Here is a 25921-nt window from a genome sequence, read left to right on the forward strand (position 1 = left end):
CAAAAAATAGGTAATCTTATGGAGGTTAGTATATTATTTGAACTAAATTTTGATCACGATCAAGATTTAACATACTTGTCTGTGTATTTAAGTTAGGAAAACTGAGTGTATTTATATGTATATCGCTTTTGTACTTCAAGAATGTTACAAAACAAAAAAACCAAAATGTGAAGAAAAACGATTTTAAAATTTTCAATTTCTTGTCTATGCCTCCCTCAATAAAATTATGGAAATAGTGAAATACCCTTGATAGATATCGCCATGAGTTTCTTACACAGCATAAGAAAAGCTTCCGATCATTTCTGCATACTTTTCTTAAACAAAGTTTTCTTTTCGATTATTATACTTTTTAAGTAAATTGGCGATATGGAAGTCATTGAAGATAGTGTCAGTTTATGTAGTTAAAAATTGGCATCACGGCAAGGTTTTTTATATCCTTGTTCACTCCGCTCAGGGACATAGCATCTCTTACATTGTACACGGTTCTGGACTGTTGTTTTTGCGCCGTGAAACATCAAGCTTCGCCAAGTATTCTTTGGCCGACCGCGACTGCTGCTCCCTTGCGGGTTCCAGTCCAGTGCCGTTCTCGTTGGTAACTGGTGATTTTCTAAAGGTGTGACTTATCCATCGTCACTTTCTGCATTTTATGTGCTCTTCATTCATTGATCTCCACTTCGCGTCATTGCTGATGGTGTTCGGCCAGAATATTCTATAGATGATGCAGAGGCATTTGTTGACGAAAGTGTATGATGGTGTTGGAGACCAGACGAGTTTCACTTCCCATACAATAATACTGGCTCCACAAATGCTCTAAATATTTTCAGTTTAGTGCGTCTGCAGATTTGCGAACTCGCCCATACTGTATGCATTCGCCCGAAGGTGGTCCTTACTTTGTTTTGCCTGCAGCTGACATTTTGAACTGCTCCGCCGTCTGTTATGATACTGCAGTCGAGGTGGCTGAATCTTTCGACAAATTACACCGGACACGCGTCAACCGTTATATGTCTTGCTTTATTGTGGTCGACACTCATAGCCCTGGTATTGACGAAGGTTCAACAATTGAAATTTTCTCAAATGAGTGGCTTTAAAGTTTCGCTTCTTTGCTTTCCAAAAAAAATTATATGGCAGCTCACAGTTAAATGAAAAAGTATCATTGCGTTTGCAAAATTTGTTGGCAAATAGGTATATATGAACATTTAATTGTTGGGCTACTACATTAATTTGAAAATTAAATGAAGTACCGTTATTTTCACTTAATTATAAACTGCGCTATCATAAAATTCATTTGCACAAAATTACTGCTGTCAAATATTTTTAATTGCAATTGAGAGGCGTTCAACCATCTGTATTATTTTGGGTAAAGTAAAATGTGCTGAATATTTCCAGTTAGATGTCTTTACTGAGTCATGTTGGGCTGTAAGTCCTGCTCTCTGCTTCCTAGAAGCGCTTACGGACGTAGCGCGGGCACACACTGGTCAATGCAGCGGGCGATGAACGACATTATGGTCTGCGAGGTCGGGGCAGCAGTGTGCAGTAATTTAAGTTTGTAGCTGTAGGGAGAGGTGCACGATCTTTGCGGCTGAACCCAACAGAATGATTAGCTTTAGCTCAAAGGGCGAAGGTTCCTCAACATATTTGAAGTCGAGGTTAAGATAGGTGCTAAGGGTTACACTAGGGTCTTTGGCCATATGGAAATGGCGCGAATGAGCCTCTTGTGAGGCAACGGTAGCCTTACAAGCACTAGAAGCGAATTACTGGTAAATTAAGGATGTGCGAAGTCTATAAGGAGGACAAGTTCTACCACCAGGATAGAGGTAAATAGACTGGCGCCCTGTTTTCTTCAAAATGTTTGTGCCAACAAAATATCAACTAAGCCTCGGATGAGAACAGTATCATCGGCGACTTTTGGCTATCGAAAACGATTGGTGATACCCTATGTTCCACCAGAGATTAAGAACCGGAAGAATAAGCTATGCATAGGGCGGCGCAAAATTGCTCACCCCAATGGAAGACTTATAATATTTGCAAATGCCGTTTTGCGTCAATCATATTTGGTACTTGTGAATAAGACAGCTGGTCGAAATAGAGATTCACACCGCTCAAAATCATTTTTTTTTATTTAGGAAAAAAGTATTGGATGATTAATTATGTGCCCCCTTGTGCATGTACATGACATCAAGTCCCTCCTACATTATTTCAAACGTAGCATTGCGGAGGAGCAAACTGGATACAATATACAGCACCAGGACTATTTATGCACCTTATTATTAATAAGCGGCCAACAGAGCCGAATGGGTTGGTGCGTGCGTACCATTCGAGAGTAAATGGGTTCGAATCTCCGTGCATGATCATCTAAAGAAAAAGTTTTTTCTTATAGCAGTTGCCCTTCAGCAGGCAATGGCAAACCTCTTAGTATATTTCTGCCATGAAAAAGCTCCTCATAAAAACCATTTGCCGTTCGGAGTTAACCCTCTAGGTCCCTCCATTTGTGAAACAACAAAAAGACGCACAACACAAATAGGAGAAGGAGCTCCACCAATTACTTATTTAATTTTTGTATACTACTTAGTTTTCCTTCCACGTTAACTTCCACCAAATCGATACAAATTACGATGCCATGAAATATGCGTGAAATTTCATATGTAGCTCGCGGCAAAGTTATAAACATGAGCGATCATCGCAGAAATCGTGGACTTCATTGAGTTGGACCACTTCATGAGCACTTAGACCATTGCTCGGGAATTAAGGATTAGTTACAAAACTCTTTGGCACCATTTTCAAAAGCATGCAACTGACTCAGTTAATTCTATCGTGAATATAAAATGCGAAAAGCGTTGAGAACTTTTTACTTCGTCTATTCGAACATATCCTCAATAGTGGCATTACAATTTAAAATTAAATATTAAAAGCAGTAAACTCTTGTGAATCGTCTAACCGTGCAAGAAATTAAATACCCCATTAATTCGACCACAAAGCCAATAATCCACTTGAACGCCTTCTGTAACACTTTTGTTTTCTTCGCACTTAACTTCTACCTAATTTGCCACTTAAGCAAGTCAATTGTCTCACCGATATAATATTCTTAAAGCGCCTTTGTGTATGTGTAAGTTGGCTAAGTCTGTGTGCTGGTTACTTCGTATGAAGAACAACTTCAGTTCCGCGAAAACAAAGAAAATCGGGTCGAAGATCTAAATCAGGCCACAAACAATGGAGAATGCAATGAAGAGCGATTAAAAGCAAAGCGAAGAATGGAAAAGGATCAATTACGGATAATTAAAGTGAAAAAAAGTAAATCAGCTGCAAAAGAGATGACGAGCTAAGTGAAGTTGTAGGAAATTTAAAATGAATTTATTTATTTACTTATTGATTCAATTACGCATTCAGTACAACACTGCTAACAGGCGAGTTAAAAATAGGAAAAGTATCAAATTTAAATTTAAGAAAACTGTTAACCCTTATGTCAATAACCAGGTACCCGGGTACCCTTTTCCATCTTAGAGATAGTACAATTCAAACACTGCTTGATACAAATTTTTTTCCACCCGCATCCTCTTTATTTGGTCAATTCTACATCGATCTCTGCTTTTAACTTTTTTTTAATGAAAATAACATTTGATTCCTGGGGGTCAAACTAATTAACGCGCTTGTTCAATAATCAAGATACCCGGGTACCCACTTGATTCCAGTGTATTTTTCGTGCTGTAATTATAACATAATCAATATTGAACGAGTAAAATTGGAGAAAGGGTATCTATAATTACTACATACAAATCATTATTATTGATAAAAAAAAATTTATGAAAAATATTTATTGAACATTAAAACATTCAAGACATTTACAAATAGATTTTGAATGCTCGTCACAAACAGGCTTTTTACATTCGTGTTTTCCTCCCCTTTCTAAATTCACCTTTATAACATTCGTGTTTTCCTCCCCTTTCTAAATTCACCTTTATAACATATATATTTTTCGTCTGAAATTATCGAGTGCTTGTGGTTGATGTTGACTGGTCGATGCAATAGTCGGAGGTGCCAGAGGTTGTCCAATTACACTTTCAATTGCATTGCTCTGTAGGTGTCAAATCTTTCCACACATACTATTTTCTTTTTCCAGGATTTGCTTCATTATACTTCTGGTATTCCATGTTTGCTTTTATTTTAGTGTGTCGTATAATAATATCAACCATTTCATTCGTGACAAGTGAAAGTGGGCAAGACTGACAATGTCTCCGTGCTTCGATGAGGATCAGATTTCTGGCGAATTATATATCGAGCTGCAGTTTGACGTTGGATGGAAGTTGCTGTTTTATTCCATATTGTACTGTCCTTGGCCACAAGAAAATCAGGCGCCGATTCATGTGATGTGTCTACTTCAGTAGGCTTGTCGTCATCTTCCTCTTGCTCGACTTCGCTATCACGGTCACCTAGTATCTCTCCACTGCCAGAAGTTTCAGTTTGACGTTGTGACTGTTCTCTCGCTAACGGAAACTACTCTTCATCCTCACTATCTGACGTGGAACTCTCAGGGCATGACTCATCTTCCAGTAACGCGGCCAAATACGCTGACCTCTCTACAGCAGTCAACCAAATAATGAAATACATAATAGATCATTTTTTTTACTTTCATCAAGGTCGTAAATTTATACCGAAATGCTTATTTTATATAAGTTTACCTTGCGAATTCTTGCTTAGATAGTCCTTCCATTTTCTTCTTAATTAGGTTTTTTGTTTTGAATCACACTGAAATCGTTTACACTTCTCAACTACTCAGCGAATACTAAATGGAATAGACGCTAAAGACGCGGTCACATTACAACCCATGTACCTTATGACCTCAGTTCTTGACGTCATAGGGTGCGGGTAGTCGCACATCTGCCTACCATTTGTAGGGGAGCGTGCGACTACCCGAAAAGCCGGTACGTTATAAGAATAAACCTGGGAAAATGCAAAGAAAAAATACTGTACTTGTTTAAACAGCTGCGGATCTTTCAATTATGTATACATATATTAACAATAAAAAACCCGCGGGTTCCACTAAATACGCATAAACGCATTTTATATAAGGTCGGTATCCGGGGACCCCGGTTATAGAACAATGGCGAAAAAGTTGGTTGTAGACAAGGGGGTTAACAAAATTACAAATGCTGCTATATCGATTTGCTATACGTAAAGTTTTATTAATTGGTTCATTCACTGCATTTCATTTATTTATTTATTTTAATTATCTACTTGCCAGTTGAAGCTCTCTTACGATTTCTATGATAATAATCACCATAGCAACAACAATTTTCCACTTATGAATTACAAGTGCAATGATCCTTACAATAAAATCACATACACGCTGCTACGAGCAAAAACAACAATAGCACTCACAGGCGCACCGGCATGATAAAAATTCACCCTCCAATGCACATACACATCCATACAAACGAATATGCACGCTTGGGCTGATAAAAATGCAAAAGTTGTGAAAACATGCACTCGCACACACACACATGCAAATGTATTTCTATATTTCTTTTTTAAAGCGTACGAGCAGTTACATGCATAGTTGCGCATGCATACAGGTTGGCATAAAGTATCGCAAGAAAGTAAATGCAGCAGCGTAGCTCTCTTGTGGGTTCGTCTTGTATGCTGGAATCACGTAAGCGATTAAGAGTCCGTAAGATTTGGCTGTAAATGAGTGAAGCGCCGGGTAAAATATATGGATGTTCGTTCGCTTGTGCGCAAATACACGAGTGTGTATGTGTGTGTATAACTGGCAAGCAGCAAATGCATGTGGCCGCAATATTGCATGCATTTCTGGTAAGTACATACAAGCGATGTCATGGCACTCAGGCAGAGCTGAGTTTGCACGCAAATGAAATGCAAAAGAGGTAAGCAAGTCAGTCGGCGGATTACAGGTGGATATGTACATACATACATACAAACTTATGCGCATAACTGTTATGCAGTTTTCATGGCGGCACGTATGTATGTATCCGGGAGTGGTATAAATCAAAATCCTTGGACTCGTTGAGATAAAACGCGCCATTTGAAAGTGAAAGTTCGGTACGGAAAATGGAAGAGAGTTGTGAAAAGAAATGAAATGTAAAGGTATAAAGCAAGAATTTTTATAAATAAAAAGAAGAACGTAGTGGGTTCAATGCCTATTCAAGCAAAAAACATGAACAAATGTTGGAACAGTGGTCGATATTAAAATTCATATGACGGGGAAAAAATGCATGGGCTAATTCTGGTTCAATAATAAAATCATCCCCCGAACTGACGTCACAAAATTTTGAATAAAAGTAGTGAAACCTGAAAGATTCTAAAATTTTAAATTTCTTATTTTAATAACAAACATAACAACAAACATTTTCCGTTATTATAATGTTTGCCATTTCCTATCGACGATTATGAAAAAACCCTTTTTATTTTTAAAAATTGCCGGCACGATCTATGCAATCACATCACTCTTGCCTGCGGTAGCCGCCGTAATTTACCAAGATTTTTACCAAAATAATTTTGCCTACAGACTCTGGCACGCGAGTGGTAGTGGAAATGACTTAAAATTGCAGGCTGCTATGAAATTGTTTCAGCTGCGTATGAAATGCCGCCGCTTTGAAAAATTGTTCAGATTTCTTTGGTGACAGTTTTGATTGTTGGACAACGGCGACAACAACCGCAACAGCAGCAATACCAACAATAACAGCAATAAGAGTGCAAGAAGCATCGGTAGCAGGGATGGCAGCATTGCATGCAGATACTCGCATACTTTTATGACTGGCCGAGGAGTGAACAAAGTTTGTCGTTTGGCATTTTATTCTTTGTTCTTTGTTATGCTTTTTTAGCCTGATGAAAAGTTTTCGCGTATTAGCGCAAAAAATATTAAATTTCTACTCGTGTATGTATTATGCTATAATAAAATAATATAAATGTGTATGCATGTGTGTGGCAAGACTAAGTATTTATATGTGTAAAAGAGTGCCACACTCGCTTCTACAGCTGCTGAGGTGTAAGTTTAATGCAAATAAATCACGAATTGTGTCATTCAAGCTTCTGTTCGTGTCATGGTTCTTAGGTGAAAGCGATAGTTCCCAATTGTATCTGTGCATAGGTGTCAACATAGAAAGGACACATCCAACCATGAAATTTCCTTTTCATTTCCTTTCATTTTCGTTTTACTTATGGATCATTTTTTAAATTTTCATGTCCAAATTTAACCCTGAATAATGAGTAAGTGCAGATGTAATTTCCGATTTTTTCGTTCGTTTATAAGATCGTATATTTTCCGGTGAATATGAAATGAGAGATGAATCAACATTGAAAAGCGTCGTATAGAGTACCTGCACAACGAGATGTATATACTAACCAAATTATTAAATTTTTTTTACATTTCAAAAGCTTAAAATAATAGATTTGATGAGATAAAAGCATATTTTGCATGTCCCACTTCTTTCCATGCGAATTTCAAATTTTCGTCTGTGATACCATACAGGGGAAAGGAAACGGGAAGCTATTAGAGAAGAAGATGAACGTGCATTTACAACGACGCCGGCGGTGTAATTAGCCGCAACAAGCTACTGATGAACTTCACCAGATGTTTGATATTTAAACACGTTTTGTGCGCAGACGAGAGCAGGGCAGATGGGAAGAAGGTGTTGAGATGATTCCACTTCGTCTTCAAAGACAGCTTCTGCAGAACAGAACGGACTTGAGGCAATCCCAAGTCTCACCGCATGAACACCTAATGGACAATGTCCGGCAAGGATACCCACCTAATTCCAGAGCTGGGGTTTTGTTAGTCTTAGGAGTTCCCTCGAGCGTCCCCGATCTAGCCGTGGCCAGAAGGATCTAGCGACCTTGCACGTTTGCGCACTAGCCCAGCGTGCGCTGAGTTGGCTCGAGGCTCATATTTCCAGGAGTAGACTACAGGTTCTTAATCGAACCACAATCCTCTCATTTAGCGACGAAAGTTCCCGTCTCCAAAGCTCCCTTTCCAGCCAGCTCATCAGCCCAGCAGTTTCCCTCTATGCCGCTGTGAACAGGAACCCAAATGAGCCTAATGTCGAGGTATTCGGATGCAATCGAGAGAGCAGCCAGACATTCCCCGACCAATCTGGAACGCACAAACAGCGAGCCCAAGGCCCTTACTGCCGCTTGGCTATCGGGGTAAATATTTACTTCCTTAAAGGTGATTACCGAAGTAAGCAATTAATCCACTGCTTCCTTAATTGCGGCTACCTCTGCTTGGAAAATACTACAGTGGTCCGGAAGCCTAGATTTGAGCTTGATGGGGAGCTCCTTACAGAATACTCCCGCACCAACCCTTCCATCCAATTTCGAGCCATCCGTGAACATGTTTGCCATGCCTTTCCGCCAATGTTACACCCCGCACACTCATCCCTTGAGGGAATTTGAATGGAAAAATCATCGCTCGGACGAGGGTGCACAGCGAGGGTGTACAATGACCCAGCATCATGAGGATGAACTCAAAATTTTTAAGAATGCTAGAGTGTCCGTATCTTAAGTCTAGCTTATTACCGGCATACCTTAGTCTGATTGCGGCGCGTGCAGTGGTAAAGTTTCCTACAATGTCCACGGGTGCCACATTCAGCATAGCGTTAAGTGCTAGAGTAGGTGTGGTACGGAGCGCCCCACTGATTCCTATGAGGGCAGAACTTTGTACCGTGTACATTTAAATGATTGTATTTTACGCATGTAATTGTTAGGAATGGTATTTTGTATAAAAAATGGTGAAAGCTGAGAGAATCTCAATTTTTAATTGTTTTAATAGTTAGTGGAAAAACAAATCCATTATTTAAAATTTTTGCGCAAATGGTTATAAATTTTTTTATGGTCGATCTTTAGCTTCTGGATGCTACGACTACTAATAAGCCGCTGTTTTATCGACATTTTTGACATTACCAAGATTTTCTTTAACATCCAATATGTCTGAACGGAATCGATGAAACCAAAATTGCACGAAATTACCTGTTACAGTTCAGCACCATAAACACAATTACCAAATTATCTTTTTGTTGACTTCCATTAACACCCTGTAACTCACAACTGAATGGAACAGCCAACAAATTGTGAAGGAATTTTTTTAGTGTGAAATGTAAGCTTGAGAACGAGCACAAACTTTAAATTGTTTGGTCGATATTTTACAAGATATCGATTACTACAGCCATCTACCGAGAAAATAATTTCTTTTTCCTCCACCTAATACTATACGACAATATTTGAGTTAGTTTGTGGGAGACTCAGTAGAGTAAAAGATGAATAATTACATTTTTGGTGGTGACAAAGAAGATTCATATTTTTGTAGCAACCTCAAGTATGGATGCTTTTATCTGCGATTCCAAAATCCAATCCAAAGTCTAGTTTCTTGAACGTTTCGTGCGAATATATCCATTTAAGGTGCGAATACATCCATTTAAAGTGTTTGTTTTTACGTATTTGGCTTAGCAAACTCTTATATAAAAATGCTGAAAAGTTTCCTCATAAGTATAGCGGATGTAAGCAGGACGCTAGGATGTAAAATTTCACGAAGAATATCCATATTAAGATGCCCCCTTAGGTAACATAATGCAATATTAACATCCACTCATCTCATCACTTTACACAGAAGTGGAATGTTTGTGCTTACACTATACGAACTCATTAAAACCCGGTGCAAATACGTAGTTCTTTCATTACACACAAATATTTCCATTTAAGAAATGGAATACTGCGCTAGCACCACCACTGCCAACAGAGAGAGAGATATATACAAATACGTACATACATACATACATACATGTTTGTGCATATTAAACAGCTCTGAAAGATTAACACAGCTTCTGTAGAATAGCGAATCCTTATGACCCTACTTAAGGTGCAAATAAATTTACATACTATACTCACTTTTCAACTCAGCCTTCATTTTGCTTGCAACATCATCAACACCACCACCACCACGACCAACACTGCTGGTGTCTCTTGCCGCTGACAGTGCTTCAAGCCAATTGTTGTTGCGTAACGTTTCGAGTAGCGGAATATTTGTGGCCAATTTTCCATTCTAGAAATTAAAACAAATAAGAAAAAGGGTAATGAAAGAAAGCAATGAAACATTTACAATTTGCAACTACAACGAAATGAATACACATACATACATATATACATACATACACGTGCTGTACTAAAAAAGAAAATGAGAGTGTGATGGGTGGGGGACTACATAAGCACACACAAACACATACCGAAACACACTGCTTCATTTACACGAGGTCATAAATAGTAAATGTGATTTATACGCCCGAGCGGCTTCTGCGCTGCACCTTGCCGCTCGTCACTACATTGGCAAGCAGTTCGCAATGAACTAAAAAAGAGAACACGAGATATATAAACAGACCTACATACAAATATACGAGCTATGTAATACGTTTGTGTGAAAGCAAAAAGGAGTTTAGCTGCAACGCTCTTTCTAATTGAAACATTAAACTTCGTTACGGTCATCAGGAGAATTGACCGAACAAATGTACAGTTGGGTTCACAATAGTAGCAACGCGATGTGTTGGACAGTTCTGACTGTTTGTATATATTTTTTTTTTTTGATTTTTTTTTTTTATAAGCACTTTACTCTGAAGAAAATAAATATGTCCGCAAAGTGTTGAAGAATACGCCGGAATGTCGATTCGTTTGCGTTCTCAACTTGGTGGCCTTTATACTTCGACTACTTAGAAAATTTTATGTAAAAATCTTAGCCTACGTGCCAAAAAAATACAGCTCGTGCCAGAGTTGAAGCCAAATAACCATCGTTTGCGTCGCATTTTCGCTGATTGAGCTGATTCGGGTATATAACGGATATCATATGCCATAAATTATATTCCAGGTTATAAGAAAAATGCATTTGAATAATATTTATGTTTTGCTTATCATTTTAAGTTCTCAAGCTCGCAAAAAATAGGCGGAAGAGTTCGGCCAAACACCCAAAAAGAGTGTAATATTTTTATGAGTTTATAACTTATAGTTTTATATATATTAGTTAATATGACAACGAAAGCTATATAGCTTAAAGTTTCAAAATTTGAAAAGATTTAACAACTTTTCATCAAAATTTCAAATTTTTTGGTAGGGGAAAATGGGGAGTTGTGAGACACAGGGAGTTGTGAGACATTGTTACCTTTCGGCATTATTCATTTGTTTACATTCGATTTTAAGCGTCAACAAATGTTCTCGATGCGATCTCACTTTTCAGCTAGCATTGGTCATATTTACACACATTCGACGCGTCACTCCAGTTACTGTGTTTTGGAATTTCTCGGTAAGCTTTTTTCATCATTTGTTTTGCGATACATTCGATCAGTTGTTGAAGCAAATTGCAAATGTTAATATATACAAATTATTAATTGCCCTATTAGCTTTGAATTTACACATTCACTTAGGCATGAACGTTCGATGTGTTTATGACTACGCGGCCATTTATAAAAAAAAAACGATTTGGGAAGTTGTAAGACAACAAATGTGGGGAGTTGTGAGACACCGCTTTTTCGCCGTTTTAACGCATCTTTCATAAGTACCTCGCAATATTCATGCATTGTTTGTATATATATCATGAAATTTTTGGTTCAATTTCAGTTTTTATTGGTGCAATGCGGAAAAAGTTAAGCAGAAACAACTCCATTCATTGCAATGTATGCGATCGCGCTGTGCACCTAAAGTGTGCCAATTTACGAACTGGTTATTATACATGTTCTCATTGCGAATCATCAGTTTGATGGTATTGCATTTTTTATACACGTTTTTATAACAATTGTCTTTTCTTTTTTATTTTTCATCTTAATAAAGAACTAACAACTAAAATAAGTAATTTTTATTGATTTAAACCATGGTGTCTCACAACTCCCCACATTTTTGTATTTTGTATTATATTTTATATTATTATATACAATTTTAATTTTAAGGAAAATTGTAGTTTTGTTAAATAGGCCATACCAATAGCTTCCAGTATTCATTGACTAAAGATTCCATCGTTGACATATGCAGAATATTAAGATTTTGAGTAATACGGGTCCAAAAATAAAACCCGTCTCACAACTCCCCATTCTCCCCTAATAATTTCTAGAAAAATTTGGGGTACGCAGTTTGTAGCCCAAACAATTTTCATGTAAAATTATGCCATTTTAATTGGGCATAAAATTTGCGTTGGTCTCTGGTAATTATTTTAGTTCGAGTGTGCGAAATCTTTTTATGTAGCGGAAAACGCCAGGACCGTCACTTAAAATTAGTTCCTTATTATACCCGAAGTGAGCGAGTGATAAATAATAAGCTGCCTGAGTTGGCATCCGTGGGCATTGCAGGAAAAACTGCTGCTGAGCGCGCCGCAGTCAGATTGTGGCGAAAGGGCCCTAAGTTAGACTTAAGCAACGGACACTCTAGCATTCTTAAAAGCTTTGATTTCATCCCCAGGGTGCTGGATCATTATACACCCCCGCTAGGTGCAAACGAAACTTTTTGCATTCATATTCCCCCAGGGGAATAATGGGTTGGGTGTAACATTTGGAGGCAGCGTACGGGAAACATGTCTGCGGATAGCTCGAAGTTGGCCGAAAGAGTTGGTGGGGAGTATTCTGTGAGGAAGCAGTGGATCGGATGCTTGCTTCTGTAATTACCGTAAAGCATGTAAATATCTACGACGACAGCCAAGCTTATTGTTTGTGCGTTCGAAATTAGTCGGACGATGACTCAAAAAGGTTATAACTAAAGACAAAGATTTTTTTCACTGTTTCCTTCGGTGGCAATGACTTTCTTCAGTGAAGCGCTGGAAGTTAAGGCCCGTAATTTTGGAATAAGTAGTTATAAATATAGCGGCAGCCTTTACTTTATTCCTTGTTTATTATGTTACATAAATATTACCTCAGTCAACACACACAGTCAATACGTCTTTGTGACTTTTACTTATTCACACAACTGAAAATATTTATGAAAAAATTTAAATTTTCCTAAATTGAATAGATAAATTTCGCATTGCTGGAAGAGTTCGAGATCATATTAAAAAGCGAATTTCAGAAATGTTTCAAGAATTGCAAAAGTGCTGACATAAATGAGTTATAGATAAAGGCTCTTTCAAAAGTGACAAGATGTCAGTAGTGAATAATTCCTAGATACCATGCCCTTTTTATGTCATCTTTGGTATCTGTCGGGTAGACAGATAGACAACTTTACATCATAGAACAACGCTTTAAATTTATTGAAACTTATTATGAAAATGGTCGATCTTTAACACATCGCAAATTTCGTGTTTTTGGATGGAAATAATCGTCCGAATGAGTCGACAATTCAAAGGTTGGCGAAAATTTTCAAGAAACTGGTACTGTCGAGCAAAAAAAAAGGGCTGGTAGACCAAAACCTGGACGTTCTGATGAGAACTACGCTGCTGTAGCGCAAAGTGTTTCTCAACAACCTTTAACACCGATACCTCGACGCTCTCAACAATTAGGCATTCATGAAACGACTGTTTGGTGGATTTTATCTGTAGAGGGGATCACGGTGGACATTAGGTTAGGTTAGGTTAAATGGCTGCCCTAGCTTGGGTGGATAAATATTCAAAACTCGGATAAATGCGAAGAAAAGCTATTAGAGGAAGATGGCCATGCATTTACGACGACGTCGACAGTGGCTGATATGTAATTAGCCGCAACAAGCTACTCATGAACTTCACCAGATGTGCGCCTCACTTCTCTCTCGATGGCATCGGAATACTTCGATATTAGGCTTATTTTTGTTCTCGGTCACAGGGGCATAGAGAGAAACTATTGGACTGAGGAGTTGACTAGACACGGGATCCTGGAGATGGTTTCATCGCAAAATGAGACGACTTGGATTCCCTTGAGAACCTGTGATCTTTGGTCCTTCTTTGAAAAGTACAGATGAAATAAGAAGAACCTTTATTTTAATTTTATTGATCTGAAAAGAGTATTCGATAGAATACTCCGCAAACTTAAATGGCCGACTCTTAGAGCACAGAAAGTGGCTGAATACTACAAAAGCAATACCGAATACTACAAAAGCAAAACAGGAAATGCATGACTATATCACTACAAAATTTAGAGTAATAGCCGGTTTAAGCGATTAGTTTGACGTGATAGTGAGGGTATACCAAGCTTTCGCAGAGAGTCCTTTTCTGTTCAACCTGGTCATTGACTACATAATCGCCAGCATCAACGCGACGAACCGCGAAGCACACTGTACGCAGATGACATTATCTAGTCAGCAAAGATGCAAACGATATCTAAGCCGCACTAAAAATAAGCAGAAAAAAGACAAAGCTTATGCGCTGCGAGTTTTCCACGAAGGAAGGCAGCCCAGTAAATGAGGTCTCCATATTTAAATACTTTGGCTCCGTCAAAACAAATACTGAAGAAGTTAATGAGGGCGTGCCGAATAGCGGCAACTAAAAGGCAAACAATATAAAACCGCCATTGGTCCCACTTTGTTTTATAAGGCCGAATGCTGGCCTACAAAAAAATCATACGAAAGAAAACTCCAAACGGCAAAAATGAAAATGTAGAGATGATCAGCCTCGATCAGAATTGATTGAGAAAAAATACAAGAAAATCGTCTTCACTGATATGGGCGGAGGAAAGCCTGAAACAGATATGACAAAAAACGTGTTAAACAACGCCACGATGCCGAGGAAGCCAGGTCAATCACCACATACTGAATGAGACAAAAGTAAAGTAAAACTGAAACGTGCGAAGTTAAACACCGAGAGGAGCGAGGACCGAAGAATTTGAAGACATTACGTACTAGGAGAGCTGACCCCAAATGAAATCAGATCAAAGTTAGAAAGAAAAAGATTATACCCGAATTCTATGTTCTATAAAATGCATACCCAGAATTTTTTTTCAAATTCTGACTAAAAATTTTGAAATTCTCATGAATTTTTTATTATTTTATTTTTTTACAAAAGTTTGAAACGTAAAGTTGCATAGTTTATACTGACGTTTAATTTAAACAAATTAGAAAAAAAAATACTTTTTTAATAATGTAATTTAATTTCAAAAAAATTAAAAAAAAAAATAATAATTTAATTCAATAATTTTTTTTAAATAAAAAATAAGCAAATAGTCAAAACTTTGTGCACTTCTAATATTGTGACCGCAGGAGTGTGAGTACGTGTGTATGCGTATATTCCAGCAATTGGATTGCGTTCGGAATACCAGAGCCGTGTATTCACTGTGCTCCTTGTTTACCCAATGAATAAAAGTAGCGTAATTTTAAGATTTGATTAAATATTGCAACAATAATTTGCAATAGCACTGAGTGTTTTCTATGTGTGCCGAGATAAATAATGAGTTGTAGGTATTTTAAACATCGTAGCAAAAACTGTAGCACTTTGGACTGTCTCCTAGAAAAATATTCGAGATAAGCGCCAACAGATAGATATGTATCTATTTGCTCCTACATAATTTTTTTTCTCTCAAGTGTACTTAAATTGATTATTTGCCAGTCTTGAATCCAACGAAGAATCTCTCTAGCCCACAAGTGCTACTTTCAACTAAGTAGTAAAATACTTTCTCGATGAACAAAACCAACACCTTATAAGGCTATTACCATGCCCATCCTATTGTACGGCGCAGAAGCGTGGACGATCAGGCATCCGATGAAGTGTCCCTGGGGTGTTTAAAATAGAGATTCTGAGGAAGGTTTTTGGACGTTAGCTTTACGACAACATAGACATAGTGCGGGGAATGAAGATCCAACGGTTTCACTGACTAGGTCATATCGTCTGAATGGATAGAAGCGCTTCGGCTCTAAAAGTATTCGATACGGTACCAGCTGGCGGTTGGATCTTCCCCTTCCACTAGAAACTGGTCCCAGTTCGCTGGCAACGGCGGTGCAGTCAACATCGCTCCGCACGTGAAAGCTGTTTTAAAAGTGTGTCAGGATTTTGCAGTGGCGAAAATGCAGCGATCGTTGGAGCAACGTTACTCGATCAAATTTTGCGTAAAGCTAAAGAAAACGAGTACCGAAACCATTGCGCTACTTACGGCGACCAATCTCTGTCCAGTGCCCAGGTAAAACGGTGGCACAAGTCGTTCAAGGAAGGCCGGGAGGACGTCAGACGAACACCGATTTGGAAGTGTTTCCGGTGCTTCCCCACCCTCCCCACAGCCCAGACCTGTCCCCTCCGAACTTCTTCTTGTTCCCGCGCCTGAAAAGAAAGCTGAAGGGGAGGCGTTTCGACTCCATCGAGGCGATCCAAAAAACTGTGATAGCCGAATTGAACGCGATTCCGGCGGATGAGTTTAAAAAATATTTCCTGCAGTGGAAGGACCGCTACCAGTAGTGTATTGACGCTCAAGGGTCCTATTTTTTAGTTATATAAGCCAAAAGGTTTAATAAAACTGCTTAAAAAAATAAGGCTCATTACTTTTCAATCAAACCCTGTATTTTGCTAAATTCAGTAGAAATCGCGTAAGCGTTATCGCGCCAATCAGGAAGAATAAGAAGAAATTGATTATTTTAAAGAACGAGTCAAAAAACCATCTAATATTCCTTAATGATTTCGAAGAATGTTAACAAGGTTTCTATTCCATGCAATTTTTTTCTTCTCATTCAATGTCTTGCACATTAAAAAGCTCTTGCATATCACTGCCGTTGTCTGGGAAGTCAGAAACATTATTGAGGCTCTGACTTTTCGCCTTAATACCGACGATAAAACTAACATACTTCAACACACATTCCTGTTTTTTCTTCGATAACTTTTATTCATTTAGAGAAAATTTCATAATTCTCCGACTGAAGAGTACTCGTCCACATTTGTATGAAACTTAATCGGTTAAACTTCAGAAATCTGTTTTGAGGTCAGTTTTAAACATGAAAAATATTTGGCAAATGCCTTAAAAAGTGATCATCTTCTCAGGTCAGTGCTGTCCGGTTTGCATTACAAATCAGTCATAGTCAAGTAATAGAAATTTTCATATGAACTTTCGAAGCTTCCGGGCTTCTCTAAAGCTGTGCGCCCTAGCATTGCCTCGATGAATCACCAATTCTGATCACTTCTAGTTGATCGATCGCCTGCTTCAGTTTGATCAGTTTTTGACGGTATAAGTTTGAATTGAGTGTTTCGCTTGATGAGAGTCACTCATAGTGGATGATCCTCTTTTTCAATACCATCAATCTCATAGCAAAACGTTCTTCGCCTTTGATGAACGCTGGGTAATCGTTTCCATTTCAAACGCCAGTTATCCTACGCTTCAGAAATAGGTTGCGTCAATTCGTTTTGTAATCCCATTTCACTATTGTGAATCTCACTAAAGGCTTTTCTGGCTATCTCTCAATTTCCGCGAACAGAATAGATGCTAACATGTCAACCCAACAATTCCATAGAATTTATCAAATTTTTCAACGATGGGTGGTTGACACCGACACTTTGTTGTTATACTGCGTTGGGTCGCTTAAAGGGGGATTAAAAAGCCGTAAAGTAGATGACGGCGGATTACATTCAGAACTTGGTTAATTAACTATTATCTAGACAAGACGAAGTATCTCCTGTGTTCAAGCAAACAGCACTCGTCAATTCATTTCCACGTCACTGTTGATAATTATATTTTGAAGTAGTAGTAAGACACTTCATTTATTTAAAAGCTACGTGTTAACGCCGATAATAATCTTAGTGTTGAAATCTAACGAAGTATCGCTCTGGGAGTCAAAATAAGCATAGGCTTAGCACATTGATTTCAGTCATAACGGGGCACTGCCTAGTAGGTAGACACGCCCAAAGGATGGGTGTGCAAACACATAACTTCTGTAGGCGTTATCTAGATAAGGAGGAGCAAGAGACAATTTCGCACTTTCTGTGCCGTTGTCCTGCTCCATCCAGACATAGGTTTACTATTCTTGGTAGACAATTTTTTTAATGAGTTGGAAGATCTCAGTTCTGCAGAAATCAGAGATATTCTAAAATTTCTGAAAAGCACACGCTGGTTTTAGGAGAGATAGAGATAAGCTCCCCAAGCGGCATCACAATTCGTTATGAGCCTGAGTGTGTCCCACAGGAGAATTGCTTCAACCTAACCTAACCATCTCTCTTTTTAACAACTGCTACTATAAATAAGTAGACAATTGAATAATAAAGACCTCTCTCGACAAACAAAACTAACACTTTTCAGCTTCTCATAGTGCTTGTCTTATTCTACGGCGCAGAAGCTTGGAAGATAACAACATCGCATGAAGTGTTCCTTGGAGGTTTGAAAGAAATATTTTTCGAAAGAATTTTAGATCTTCGAACACTACGAGAATTGCAGGTGATAGAAGAATGAGCTATATGAGATGTACACACACATAAATAAAGTGTAGTGATTAAGATCCAGCGGCTCCGCTTTCTATGTCATGTCATTCGAATGCATCCAAACGCCCTGGCGCTGAAAGTATACAATGTGTTATCAGCTGGAAGTAGCAGAGGAAGAATAAGACCTCCTTTAATTTAAACAGTTCAGATGGAAAAAGACTTTGTGGTGCAACTTGGTGTGTCCAACTGGCGCCGGTTAGCACGAGAAAGAAACAGCCGAGGCCACTTTGCAGAATAATTGCAGAATAATTGGATGCCAAATGAAAGCAGTTGCTGAGCTGATAAGCCAAAACTACAGGTGACCCAGTGGTCTGCTCCTGTTAAGAAGGCCTTCGCGTCAACTCAGTGAGCGCAAGGTTAGTACAAGGTCGCGAGATTATTGAGGCCAAATTTCTAAGGCTAATAAAGACCGCCGTAGCCGAATGGGTTGGTGCGTGATTACCATTTGAAACTCATTAAAATGAAGAAAGAGTTTTTTCTATTAGCCGTCGCCATGAAAAACCTCCTTATAAAAAATATCTGCCTTTCGGAGCCTGCTTAAAACTTGAGGTCCCTCCATTTGTGGAACAACATCAATACGCACACCCTAAATAGAAGGAGGAGCTCAGCCAAATACCCCAAAAGAGTGTACGCGCCTATTATGTATATGTATGTATATAATATCTTTGCAGAAGCTGTCAGGCAGTTGGGTTGAAAGAAAGTATTTTCCACTATTTATGCGATTGTCCAGGTTCAGCTAGTGCAAGCTTTCGAGAAGTCTTTTTTACAGCAGATTAATGAAGGCTCAGACACAGAGATAAAAAGTTACCTGCTATACTTGGATCTCACGAAATGGATCTGACTCAAACAAAACTACAAACTTAGAAACTGAGACTTGGAATTCCTTCTAGTCCGTTTTGCAGCAGCTGTCTGAAGGATGAGGTTGAATCATTGCAGCGGCCTCTTCTCAGCTGACCTGCTCTCGCCGGGCAAAGATTTTTGAGATGTGGGCTCCCACTTTTTTGCTACACCTGCGAATATTGCGGGTCTCAACCCTGTGCATTTTATCAGCAGCTTGAAGCGATTACCGCATTTGTAATTAGTTTCCATTTTTTCAGCATCCTCCTCTAATCTAAAGCTTCCTCTTCCTTTTTGCCCTGTTTCTCTGTATGGGGATCTCAATGAACGAATTTGTTTATCTCTCCAAGTGAGTTCTTGTATAAGCAGCCTTTTATCCAGTTTTTACTAAAAATATTATAAAATTATCTGGCTTACTGGGTAACAATCGCTAATAACGTTAGCAGCTGTTAGTGAAATAAAATGAAATAAACTGTTGAGCAAAAATAGAATAAATTCATGAAAGTCAGAAAATGAAAACAAATAACCAAAGCATGCAACAGACAAAACTCAAATTGCTCAATAAACAATTTTTATTTCCAATGAAAGAATGCGAGACATAAAATTTCGAGATTACAAACAAACGTTCAACTATGTGAATGTGAAGCTAAAAAATTAAGATGCAATAGAAAATAGTACAACAAAAAGTAATAATAACTAACAACCAGCGGTGGGTAATAGAAATTAGAGCGTTGAAGCTGAAAAGCAGGAAATAAGTTTGAGGTCAGATATCTGCACTGGCCAACCGACCATTAACGCCCTTCAAACGCCTGCTCATTTGTCTGCGAAAAGCATTTGTATGTATGTCCTATTTTGAATTTGTCACACGCACGCACACATACAGCTACATATACATTTGTCATAGCAACGCCAAGGCAGAAAATGAAGACCAGGGCAGAGCAGAGACATTTGCAGCAGCAGCAGCAGCAGCAGCAAATGAATTTTGTTAATGTGCACATTACTCGAGTTTATTAAAGGGCGTGTCTATCCAGCACATTTTGGGTGAACTTTTTGTGCGACAACAAAAACGAAATACAAAATTAAGTAAATGACACAAAACAGTAATGCACACAAACCATTGCGCACAAGACAACACAAGGCAGCAGCAGCAGCAACAAAAGTAATAAGGACATTAGCAATAGCAAAGGCATTATTGCCAATGTGACAGCGACACAATTAAAGGCTCTCACAAACAGTTACCTTGGGATACAGTGCGTTATTCTGGCAGAGCAGGACAATTGTGGTCAACCGCAAGAATTCAACAAATTAGAATTTCGATGAAATACATTAAGTTGGGGTAAGTGAGTAGGTGCTGCACAATAATGGCAAATGAGGCTGAATGTAGGGGCTGAGCGGGGCCGTAGTTGATAAATAAAGGGTAATGTTTATATTTCTGGCATATTTTTTGCTGTAATAAATGCCTGGTGTTCAAAGTGCAAATGTCGTTCCTGTGTTTTGCCAAATTACGAACTCGTGTATGCGTGCCCATCTAACATACATACGTACATACAAACATGGACGAGTGTAAATATTTTTCTCTTCAGTGAAATTCACTGGTTGCAAACTAGTTCTGATGCTCTTCTGTGCATGTGAGACCCCGAAGTAGTTCACGACTTTTTTCTTTACGCAAAAACTGATGAGTTTTCAAAGTATTTAAGGAAAACAGCTTTTGACAAATAATAAAAAACGGTGCACCAATTTCTGGTATCTTTGAAGATCGCATTTTATTTTGGCACTGAAAGTTAGCTTAACCTCGAAAAGAGTTTAGACACACTTCGGGGTAATAAATGAATCACTTCTCGCTCGAACAAGAAGTCAAAGTATTTGTATGGCTGATTTATAGCATCAGACTAGTAAAAGAGCAATCGAAGTGGATTATTTTTATATTTACCTAGAGTGGAGCACTTTTGTTTCGTTTCATGTGAGCACCCAGCACTCTGACGTTTCATTTTAATCAAGAGGAATCCATAAATGATAATAATAGTGGCGGCCGCCATAGCCAAATGAGTTGGCGCGTGACTACCATTCAAAATTCAGTGGAAGCGTAGGTTCGAATCTAGGCGAAATATCAAAATGAAGAAAACGTTTTTTCTATTAGCCGTCGCCCCCCGGCAGGAAATGATAAACCTCCGAGTGTATTCTGCCATGAAAAAGCTCTTCATAAAAATATCTGCCGTTCGGAGTCGGCTTCAAACTTCATCTGTGGAACTACATCGGCCAAATACCCAAAATAGGTGTACGCGCCAATTATTTACTAGTACAAAAACTAAATTTGCATGTACTTATCTTTACATTTACTTTGTTATTGCAATTTAACGATCTCAGTGGCAAAATTTTAAACAGAATGTAAACAAACAAACGAAATAACAACAAAAAAAAGAGTAACTTTGACAAATCAGCCAACTAAACTTACAAGTTGTACGAAAATAGCTGTTCTACTAATGCCACCTTGTACGGATGTGCTTTGGTTTTATTGTGTAATCAACAGTTTGGAACGTAGCTGGAATTTCATAAGTACTTTCTCATTTACCTTTTGAACTACGTTCTAAAAAATTCTAATTAATAACTATGAAAGTTTGATGAAAATTTGTACATTTTTTTATGGCAATATTATTAGTTGAGCCGATGAGAATCATTCTGGTAATGTAGTTCAGAAACCTAAACTGGTTACTTAACTCGAAATCCAAAGTCCCGTTTGAAAGTAGAATTGTTGATTCCGCGACAGCCTTAAATGTGGAAATTCTCCAAAGATTCCAACCGAGGATAATTAGAATGATTGTGAACGCTCCATTCTACGCCACAAATAGCATACACTTGGATTCGATTGTTAAGCGAGCTGTATAGCAAGTTACGCCGTGTTGTTCGAACCAAATGCCGTTGGAACAAAAATTCAGTCAACGTGGCTAGAAAGCATTCGCTATTCACCGTAAGGGAATCACCTTCTTCATTTCAAAACAAATAAAGACCGTTTGTGCCGCCCGTACTCTATGAACTTCGCGCACACATTTATTTATTGTATGTATTTTATATGAAATGTTATTAGTGAGATCGTTTTATCTTTTTTGCATCAGGTTCGTCTGCATTCTGAGAGTCAGAAAAACAGTTATTCGGACGAAGTACTGCGTTACACTTTTTATATCATAATTAAGTTTTGACGCCATAATATGAGTCAAGCCATCCACTCGTTGACCTATATTTTGGTTGGTTATTCATCGTTTACAAGTATAGGGTGGGCCAAGTAAAATTTGCTTTTTGAATCGGCTATAAAAAAAAAACTAATAAATATTTTTTCAAACTTTTTTTTATTTTGAAGATTGAACATTGTCATTTATGGATGAAAAATAATATCGTTCAAATGACTGCCACGACTGGCTTTACAGTAGGCCATTCGATCAACCTAATTTTTAAGCACATTTTCGATTGTTTGGGCTCCAATTTCATGAATGGGAACTTCGATTTCGTGTTTTAAAGCATCAATCGTCTCTGGATGGTTCGCACAGCATTTTTCCATAACGGCTCCCCACAAAAAATAGTCAAACGGGCTTAAATCACAGCTCCGAGGCGGCCAATTGATATCGGAATTTCGGCTGATTATTCGGTTTTCAAAAACGGTAGCCAAAAGTTCGAGTGTAACTTTGGCAGTGTGACAAGTTGCACCGTCCTGTTGAAACCAAATGTCGTCCATGTCATCCTCTTCAATTTTTGGAAACAAAAACTCGTTGAGCATGTCGAAGAAGAAGAAGACTCACCACTTTGGAAATAGGTTTTCAATATTTCCCAATTGTTCAAGCGTATAGCGTCCCATTTCGTAAATGTCAATCCTTAAAGTAAATTATGAACACATTTGACATGTCATTTGTGTTACTATTCTTAAAAAAATAGGTGGTTCAAAAAGCAAACGCTATATGGCCCACCCTGTAGGTACGCACGCCAGTTACCAAAGATTCTGCAACTTTCACACGGAAATCGAATCGATTGATCGGCTTGGATTTTTGTTTGAGAGAGTTTGACATACATAATAGTTTATAGCAGAAAAAATTAAACAAATTTATTGTGTCAAAGAATTACCGAATTATCACTCCTGGTGCTGTGTTATTTTTGTCACACACGAAATCAGAGGAAGCTCGGTTTTCTTCAAATCATATAGGAGGAGCTTAATTAGTTCGATTATCACGTACAGTGTCCGCTGCGCAGTGTCTATTCCAGCTCAAGCGACGCATCAACTTATGGCTGTCACATTGTGGCTCTCGAGACGTTCAAGATGGGATAATAATAGGAGAACAATGTTTGCTCCAAGGCTATAATCATTACTGCGCTTGGTAGCTGCACCAGCATAAAGCATGAATTGGCAGGAGTAGCCTAACGTCAAACACTAGTATTTGTACCCAAATCGGATTGACCTATTTTTATAAATATTTTTTGCATGAAAGACGTCCATAGTAAACGATTCACTGAACATCTATGCTTAAATTGTAGGAGAATACACCGAACCGCATGAACTTTGTATACAAAGTTTTTATATTTTAGCAAATTTGTAATTTGATTGAAAGCCTCGGTTATCACAAACGTGTATATCCCAGGTGAAGTCCAATATAAACAAGACTGAGCTAAAATAGAAACGGATGTATCTGGCCTCAATACACTGTTTTGCGCGATCTAAAAGCTTTTCGAAAGAGTGTTTCAGTCTTTGAAGATGTCGTTAAATGCAACTTTTCGAATATGTAGAAGTCACAAGGAGCCATATCAAGCGAATACGGTGAGTCATTGATGGTTAAAATGCGATTTCTAGTCCAAAAATCAGAAAGAGTGGATCGATGAGATGGTGCATTATCATGCCAGTTCCTTCTTACGAACAATTTTGATGGAGTTTCCGGTGATTACTGATTTTGGGAAGTCAGCTAGGGATGTAATTTCCAACGCACTAACTCATTAAAAAGATGGCGCCATCAAACGCATTTTTCTGATGCCAGTCTTGAATATTTTAGACTTCACTTTGTTTTTCTTGATTTGTTTAAAACTGTCTCAGCTCATAGATTTCTTTATATATTCACAACAAAGTCAGAGGTCCCCAAGCACCTCAACCAACTTGCCCAGAACTGCTTGAAAAGGTGGTCATCTCATTCTTCCCTCCACAGGAGGAAAGCAGCAGAATTTACACGCACGTGGGAGAAAATGATTCGATTCATGCGGTTACAGTGCCAGAAGTAGTAAGCACATTGGCGCGAATTAATGACAACAAAGCATCTGGGCCCGATGGCATACCGAATGCGGCATTTAAAGCGGCGGTGTACTCAAAACCGGCCGTGTTTGTAAACCTGTATAATTTGTGCCTGACCGAGGGTACATTCCCAAAGAGGTGAAAAAAGCAGCGTCTAGTATTATTGCTAAAACCGGGAAAGTCATACAGACCGCTGTGTATGCTCGATACCGTTGGGAAGGTATTCAAAAGAATATTAAGCGAAATATTACGGGAGTATCTGGAGGGCCAGGAGGTCTCTCAGACAATATGTTTCGTTTTCGTAAAGCCAGATCTATTGTTGATGCAATAGGGATGGTATTTGATTTGGGCAAAAAGGCTGTTCAATGGCACCAGAGCGACGCAAAAGTGTGCAGTTATAACACTAGACATAAAAAACGCATTTAATACGGCCAATTGGGCAAATAGTTTGAATGCACTCAGCAGCTTCCCGGTACCAAAGTATTTTATTATTGTAGAATCATTCGCAGCTACTTAAACCAGAGAGTACTGCAGTATTATACAGAGGAAGTCTATAAAATATCTTGGCATGTACATTGATGCCAGACTAACATTCAGGGAACATCTTAAAGCTGTTATTGTGAAGGCGACAAAGGTTAACAACGCACTTATCGGTATGCTACCGAACTTACGAGGACCACAGGGTGCCAGGAGAAAAATTCTTTCCACTGTGACAGACTCCATAATGCTGTACGCCTCTCCAATCTGGGCTGGAGCAAAAAAGTGTCGTTTTAAAGAACTACTGCAGGTCAGTAGAATAAGTGCGTTGAGGACCGCATGTGCCTTTAGAACGGTGTCGGACGATGCAATCTGCGTCATAGCTAGGAAAATGCCTATAAGCATCCGGGCAAACTTACAGAAGAGGTTGTACTGCTCGCAAGGTATGAAACCGACAGACGAATTCAAACAAGCAGAACGTTCTATCTCGATAGCTGACTGGCAATCAAAGTGGGGCCAGTCATCAAAAGGCCGGTGGACGCATAGGTTGATCCCACGGATAAGCGAGTGGAGCTTTCGGAAACACGGAGACGTTGATTTCTTCTTAACGCAGCTATTAAGTGAACACGGATGTTTCCAAAAATATCTGCATCGCCTAGACTTAGCTGGTAGCCCTTATTGTCCAGAATGCTTGGAAGAGACGGTCGGACATGTGGATTTCTATTGTAGCGGGTTCGTTAAGAAACACAATGACCTAGCAAGAACAACTGGTGTGTTTCTGACGCCCATTAATCTAGTTCCACAAATGCTCGAGTCGAATGAAAAATGGAGGGCAGTGCAAGCTTTTGTAACTCGAATTATCGTGGAACTTCGCAACATTGATTGGAGGCGAAGCAACGATGTGAGACGAACGCGGCAGCAACCACAACTGTGGCATTGATAAAAAGCAGCAAGACTAACAGTAGACGAATATAACTGGCGATTGAAATTGCTTTTACACCTCGTAAAAAATATATATATGTATATAT

At 38.6% G+C, this 25921-nt stretch overlaps 1 protein-coding gene across 1 annotated transcript in view; it reads right to left on the minus strand.

Moving 5' to 3' along the window:
• Positions 1-25921, minus strand: part of LOC129237636 (polyhomeotic-proximal chromatin protein-like) — a 157115-nt gene that overhangs the window by 24146 nt on the left and 107048 nt on the right. The window contains exons 3-4 of the mRNA XM_054872513.1: positions 9892-10045; positions 8535-8649 (exon numbers count right to left, since the gene is read on the minus strand). Of these exons, the coding sequence (XP_054728488.1) occupies positions 8535-8649; positions 9892-10045 (269 nt within the window). The remainder of the gene's footprint in view (positions 1-8534; positions 8650-9891; positions 10046-25921) is intronic.

Source organism: Anastrepha obliqua, chromosome 1, assembly GCF_027943255.1.
Source record: "Anastrepha obliqua isolate idAnaObli1 chromosome 1, idAnaObli1_1.0, whole genome shotgun sequence".
Taxonomy (NCBI): domain Eukaryota; kingdom Metazoa; phylum Arthropoda; class Insecta; order Diptera; family Tephritidae; genus Anastrepha; species Anastrepha obliqua.